This window comes from Semicossyphus pulcher, unplaced genomic scaffold, assembly GCF_022749685.1.
Source record: "Semicossyphus pulcher isolate SPU_LCO1_2020_fin unplaced genomic scaffold, fSemPul1.0.p SCAF_4, whole genome shotgun sequence".
Taxonomy (NCBI): Eukaryota; Metazoa; Chordata; class Actinopteri; order Labriformes; family Labridae; genus Semicossyphus; species Semicossyphus pulcher.
The window spans coordinates 25257618-25265187 of record NW_027211715.1 but is presented as its reverse complement, the minus strand read 5'-3'; the positions used below and the strand labels follow the sequence as shown (position 1 = coordinate 25265187).

Below are 7570 nucleotides of genomic sequence, written 5' to 3'. Positions count from 1 at the left end.
AAACAGTACGACTCTTTAAACAACCCTGTTGAGGTTAGCATCATTGCTAAAGAAAGCCAACATTAGGTCCGTAACCAGGAAGTAATTGAACTCACATCAACATCTAACGCTCCACCTGATTCCTCTTCTCGTATTCCAGCCCAGTGCCACAATGTTGGTGTTAAAATGTTACATGCAGCACATTGTGATGATGGAAGTGTAATCGTGATTATTACAAGCGCACTGTTAGTTCTTATATAAGACTATGGTAAAACTGCAGTGTTCTTGTAAGTAAAGACAACAGCTGCTAACACGGAAAAGACGTTCATTGAATCCAATCACTTGCAAGTTGCTTTGGAAGAGTATTTCAACGTTTTATAGTCTAGACTAATATTTTGTCTTGTTTGATTGTTCTCCAGCCACCGCTGAACCTCCTCCATCACTCCCACAGTGTGAGTATCAGTGTTATGTAGGTCTCCAGTCTTCTCTCCAGTGTCTCACTCATACTTTACAATGAATACAACTACAGTAGATTTAAACAGTGAGCGTACAAAGTGTTTCTTGCTCATTTTTTCCAGTGGTGTATACAAACTAAGATGTATTGTTGATTTTCTCTGCAGGTTCTTACACCGTCTCAAAAATCCAGTTTGGCCTCCAGATAGACATAACAAGCTCTACCAGTGGTTCCTACAGCATAAACATCAACGAAGAGGCCCGACCTCAGAGTGGAGACAAATCCAAAGTTGATCACTCGAGCCGAACCTCAACACACAACATCATACACCTGAAGCCCTGTACTAAATATGAGCACGCCGTGGCATTTATTGATAGCACTGGCAAAGAAACGACTTGTAAACACACTGGAAAAGGAACGACTGAACTTACAAGTGAAATGAGTGAGTAAAAATAATTCATCTTACTTTGTTTCAATTGAAGAACTAAGTTTAAGTTTGTGCATCACTTTTGTGTTTCAGAAAATGGAGACGTTACAGAGGACAGCTGTTTCCCTGATCATGTTTGTTACAGGAGTGAATGGGACATCAGCTCTTCAATGTCAGCATCCAATAATGTGAAAGCTAAGCAATGCCCCGATAATTATAGAGTGTTCTGTATCAAACCTGGTAACAACGACATTTGCACAGACTTGACTACAACCTTCACTTCAGGAAACTGTGTGAACTCTACTTTCAGCTTCACCAAAAGCATCACTGTCGGTATGTACAGAAGAATCATCCAGTATATTCCATTGCGTGTTACAGAGCGTGTTTCATCATGTTTAATATTTGTACTGTTTGTTGTTTTTTCACAGATTTCTTGAATCCCAGCGAAATGAAACAGGAAATCCCAACTGGACTTCCTGCAAAGATTAATGCAACATTGCCTCCGAACTGTGAGAATCTCACCGTCGATTACACGTGTTTGGGTAAGTGAAGAGACGAGAAGTGGAAAGTGGAGGTGTTGCTTTGTGCACTTTTTAAATGTTAGACTTTTTGAATGTGTCCATGTTTGAATCTTGTCTTAAACCAAAAGATAATCTCTCACAGGCTCTGAGGCACAAACAGCAGTTGTTGAAATGTTGCCGTTCTTGTGTCTCCTCAGAGAAGTCCAATCCCTCTGAGTCCAGGAGTTTGTGGGAGCTGGAGCCCTTCACAGACTACAACTGTACGGGTCAGATCAAACACAACAATGTTACTGTGAAAAAAACAACTACTATCGAGTTCGACATAGACTGTGGTATGTTGAGTTTCACTTTACTTCACTGCAATGACAAAAAATAAGTTCATATCCTGAGAAAGTACATCATTTGTTGAGTTGAGTGTTACAGACGTCTAATGTGTTTTTACAGATCTTACAACAGAAATCACAGAGGAGAGAGTGACCAACACTTCCATTGTGTTTAGTTGGACCACGACCAGTCAGAGGTGTAAAGATGTTACCAAAGATCCAAAGTTTTCTTACGCCTGCAGTTGTTATAATTCCACATATGGATGGAGTAAGTAAAACAAGTTATATTAAATATTTTATAAACGTTATTCTTTATTTGGATCCCCATTAGCTTGCACAGAGTGGTTGCTAGTCTTCCTGGGGTCCACACAAAAACATTAACATAAAACACTTTAAAATCAAACAGTGTTAAAACATGAATAAACACAACAAACCAAATCAAACCTGAGATCAGAAAAGAAGTGAAAATGGCTCCACACAGAAACAATAAACATCAGTGGCCTGTAAACAAAGCAAAAAATTAATTTAGAAAAAAATATACACACATGTAGCAATAATAATAATAATAATAAGTATAACAATAAAGTAACAAAGATAATCAAAAAATATTCTCAGACAACAATAACCAAAGAAATCCATATCACTCATCAGTTTTTGATTTGTTCTAAATGTCACATTTGAAAGTCATTTGATACTTGAGTCTCCCACAGACCTACAGTGCTACATGCCAACACGTTAGCATGAGTGATGGTAGGTGTAAATAACCTGAGGTTATAGTTCAAGTCAAAGTTTGTAGAATACAAAGTGAAGTATTGAGTCATTGATTGAAGTACGGTTAAAATATCAGGGTTAAAATGGTAATCTGGAATATATTCAGTTGAATAAACGTCTGTTAGTTCTTTATCTATCACCAAGTGAGAGAAATGATGGTGATTAAGCCTTTGGCACAAGGATAGAAGCCCTTACATTTGCTGTGATACCAAGGAACTAAATTCTGCGCTCAGTGACTGATGTGTTTTAAATCTTGGTTGGTCCATCAGAGAGGGTAAAGTCCCCCTATAAATCCTTGGAGTACACAGAGTTACTTTGACCCAACAAACAAGATGGATCATATGAATGATAATGACTGACCTTAGATTTCTGGGTGTTGAGCAGAAGATGCACCAGTGATTTGTGACTGGGGGCTGTGTTGTTTGTAGCAGAGCTAAAAAAAATGGTCAAAACGAAAAACAACAAATAAATTTACTTAAAAAAACGAGATTCGATTATGCCAGATATATAATTGAAATGGACGCTATTAAATGTAAAACGCGAACACAATTAATTTTGTACTTTTGAACAAATCAAACAAAAACTATGAAACAACCACAAATAATCTAAATAAAAGTCACCACAGTGATATACAAAAGGAGATTCATCCTACCTTTCTATGGCAACAGCACTACACAGTCTCTGTTAGCTTGTAGCAGCCTGCTAGCTGTAGCTAACGATAGTCCAAGTGCAGCACATAGTGGTAGGTAACTTTCAGCTTACGCAATAATGTTCACTATTAGCTCACCTGCATCTGACAGTCCTCTCCTTCACCTTCCTCCTCTTTATCCTCCATGTTTGGCATCACAGTGGGCATCATTCACTAATATATGCGTTAAAATGTTCTTATTCTGCGCACAAAATAAGTCATACGCAAAATCACTGTCGGATTTATGACACGGGCGCACCGGCCAATTTTGTTCTCACCACCTTGCGTATGTTAGTGAAGCAGATTCATTGTAAATTGACAAGCGTGTGCCCGCAATACTATAATACTGCATACTACCACGCCCCCTTTTCTCTATATAAGGACATCCACTCGGTGTATCATGAAGAGAGTGTTGAGGTAAAGACTGAAGTCTGAAATGTACCTGTAGCCAGGAAACCAAGGGTGGACAGGACATACATTTTGATTTTCTTGATTGTAAACTAAGACTTTAATTTAATTTTAATTATTATTGATGAGAAGATAGGGCATCAATTCATGATTATTTGATACATTTGGTCAATGCATTAGTAAATTCACAGTCTTAAATGTTGTCTATTAAAGGCTTTTGTTAGAGGAATAGTTTTAATATGCTGTGCAATAAGTCTTAAGGGTGTGTGTTTTATGTTCTGAGAAAGCTGGTCCTTCATCATTCGTGGTCACACATGGTCTGAGGAAGTTCTAACTTTGTTCACAGAGCACGAAAAAAGAAGTAGTAGTAAGAACATATTAATGAATTTGTGCATCAAACATTCGTACGCACGGTTTAAGCACAGATTTATGTGTGCGCACTGTTTGTGAATGAGGCCCAGTGTCTTCACCAAGTTAGCATCCTCATTGCCTGAATTAGCAGTCAGTGATGATTCCCACAGACCACATCCACTCATTTGCTTCTTATCAATAACAAAAGTGAAGCGGCCTGTAATCAGATGATGAGCAGAGACTTGTTGTAATTCACTGAAACGATTCGTCAATGTGTGTTGATGTTGTCACACATATTCAATCACACTTGCAACGAAATGAAACCAACAATCAAATTGCAGCAAAGGTCAAAGGTCATCATCACTGGAACGTTATTTGGGGGGGGTTATTGAGGTCGAGCCAGGTCCAAAAACAGACCTGCAAGAGAACAAAACAGAGACCTGTGTGATTGTGACTCTAACAGTCTTTTTCAATAGAAAGTAAACATTGCAGCTAAACGTGCTGCACAGTAAAGTATGAAGCGGTCGTTCATAAGAAACAATCCTAAAAAGTAGTAAAGTTTCAGCTCAAGGCCAGAGCTGGTGATCTGCCAATGACATATTGATTCATTGATTAAATAATTAATTAATGTCCATTTTGTTGTCACCAACAAACCAGTCTGCTGATGTTTACTCCAATAATTTCATCTTTGTTGCCTTGTTGTTGAATCAAACACAACAAAACAGCTGATGAAACTATGTTTCAGCTCCAGTTCACAGACGAGGACAAACGTGTTTCATTGACATACTGGATCCTGATGACTACTACAGCTGTGAAGTCCAACCCACCTACAACAACAAGGAAGTTGGCCAAGCAGCTTACACTTTTAGATCATTTCGCAGTAAGTGTCCAAAAACCAAAAGATTACAGCCAACACACGTGAAATAAAAACAGACTATCCTGACGATGTATTCACCAAGGTGGTGTATTGCATGTGTTGTTGAACACCTGGTTAAGACAACTGTGTGGCATTGAAGTAAACGTGTTCCAGTATCTTTGGGAGAAAGACTCTCTTTTATTTGAATGGATGAATGGAGCATCAACTCAACATTTACTTCGTTATCATTGAAGCATGCTCATCACAAGCTTTTATGATGAACATGAAAATGTCGCTCTAATCATCAGAGAAGTGAAGGCAGGTGCAGAGGTGACAGGAGTCTGGAGTTTGGTACCAGAGTGTTATAGATCTCTTCTATGTAAAATTGTAGTCAATGAATACAATGATAATTTATAAATAAACACATTTACAATGATTATTTTTATTCTGCAGTCACTGTTAATGATTAAAAATAACTATTTTGAGAGCAAACCTGTTGAAACTTTCTGTATGACCCGTTTTAATTAATACCACCTATCATTTTGACAATCTACAGACAGAGGCACCGCTTTAATTGTTTGTGTAGTCCTCCTCCTCTTCTCCACGTGTTTGGCCGTGGCTCTTATGGTCTACAAAGACTGTGTGTAAGTAGTGAGAAATGATCATTTTACATCCAATCTTCCGCTTTGTTTGACTGTAACATTGTCTCTGGTTGGTTTTATAGTCGAAAAGTTCAATTCTTTAAATCAGATTTAATAAAGACGGAGGCAGAAAAAGATAATGTGTTCAGTAATTTTAACAGCTCAATTCAAAGTACATTATATCAGTTATGAATTTAACTGTATGAAACCATTGTTCTCTATTTCTTCCACAGAGATGTGAATGAAGATCCGATGCTTCAATCACAAGCGAGTGAGTAGATTCTGGGTTTGTTGGTTGTTTCTGAAAACAACTTGAAGTTTAACAATTTCCTGTTTTTCTTTTTTTCAGTTTATGTAAATGTGCCTCGATCTTAATGCCATCATAAAGAAGAACTTGATGAAAAAAGGCCTGATGGAACATCCAACCAAATCATCTTCTTCTCATCAATATGTTGTCGACATGATGAAGTGTCCTTGGGCAAGTCACTGAACCCCAAATTGCTCCTGGTGGCAGAGCCATCGGTGTGTGAATGTGATTAGTACTGATTGACAGTTGGGCACTTCACATAGCAGCCTCTGCCATCAGTGTATGAATGTGTGTGTGAAAGAGTGTAGCGCTTTGAGAGGTCGCAAGACTAGAATTCTAATATCATTTACCATTATGTTTAAGCATTTTCTCTGACCAGTTGTGCACATGCCAAAGTAGAAGAAGAAAAGTGAAAGCTGCAGACACGTAGACGTCAATTAAAGACAACTTCTGCTGCCTGAAGGGAATGAATGTAAGAGGTAGAATTTGCAGTTAGGCCTGGTTTTGCTTTGTTTTTACAGCTGTGTTTGTTATGTATTTTTGACATATTACATTTTATATTTGTAAGACCTATTATAACCTATAACTATTAAAAAATGGAACATTGTATCAAACTTTATTGGATACTATAACCAGGGCACAAAACCACCAGACAAGTGAACCAGAGTTTTAATTGTCTTGAGAAGAAGTCACATTTTTAGAATCCACAATTCTAGCGGAGGAGCAGCCCCGCCTACTCCCCGAACAAAGTATCCAGAGCCGTATGGACAGAGAGTCGCGTCAGTGGAGGTCCAATATGCTCCGCCATTGCGATGTCGCAACTCTCTCCCTACGGCTCTGAAAGTACCGTCACTCACTCAGTCAGTCACATGCAGACCCACGTGTAGGGCTGACCCCTGCGGTCAGCCAAAAAACATGGTTATTATTTGAATGTGAGCCAAGTGTGTTATCCAATAAATTAAATATTATGGTCCCAGTTTTTCTTCACTTGCTGATAAGAAATGCTGCGTTCTTTTGTCCTAAATTTGGACACAGCCTCGATTATTCTATGTAGCGTTGAGTTGCTAAATGGTGCAATAACCATCCACATCCACATTCCTAAAACAGGAAATTCACATCATATTTACAGGAGATTAATGTTCAGATGGCCCTCTATCACTGGACAATATTCTAGGGCGCAATTACTTATATAGTTATGATAGCTAGTAAGCCAGCTAGCTACCTGTTGCTAGGCGACAGGAGCGGCTTTTGGTGATGAATCAGAATCGGAATCGGGTTTATTGCCAAGTAGGTTTGCGCATACAAGGAATTTGTTTTGGTGATTTTGGTGCAGAACAATTAACACAGAAGCAGAATAAAAATAAGAAAATAAAATAAGATAAAGAAAATAGGAAGGGATAGAATAGAGAGGCTAAAGACGGGAACAGCTGGTGACGCCAAACAGGAAATCTTCGGTAGACCAGACCGTCTCATTTCAGTTCAGCATTAGCATCTACGCTTCCCTGAATTGAGACACAACTTATATCACCTTTATTAACCTCGTCGTTGGTAACTCCTCGCCCCTCTCTAGCTCCACCCTGTCATCCAAGCTCGGTCACTGTCGGCTCAAAAACTAATATGGTGACGGCCAAATGCGAGGCTTCAACATGGCAGACATTAAACAATGACTTTAAGGTTGCTACATCCACAGCTGATTCAGACAGGGGACGATGTCATGGGTGGAAAGAGCTCTTTGAGGAGCTGAACCTGACCACCTCCTCTGTGGGGGAGGAGGAGTCTGATAACTCAACAGGAAGGCGCTGAGGGTGGAATAGATTCGACGTGATATGCTTCGTTGTTTGTGG

The 7570-nt window shown here is 38.9% G+C and overlaps 1 protein-coding gene across 1 annotated transcript; it reads left to right on the top strand.

The window, feature by feature from the left end:
- Nucleotides 1-302: 302 nt before the first annotated feature.
- LOC138607715 (uncharacterized) lies at nt 303-6239 on the top strand. The gene is made up of 10 exons (XM_069680358.1): nt 303-431; nt 600-875; nt 954-1193; nt 1289-1402; nt 1579-1713; nt 1826-1972; nt 4668-4802; nt 5335-5422; nt 5653-5690; nt 5769-6239. The coding sequence occupies exons 2-10, from the start codon at nt 872-874 to the stop codon at nt 5792-5794; spliced, it is 927 nt and encodes a 308-aa protein (XP_069536459.1). The 5' UTR covers nt 303-431; nt 600-871; the 3' UTR covers nt 5795-6239.
- The last annotated feature ends 1331 nt before the right edge of the window (nt 6240-7570 follow it).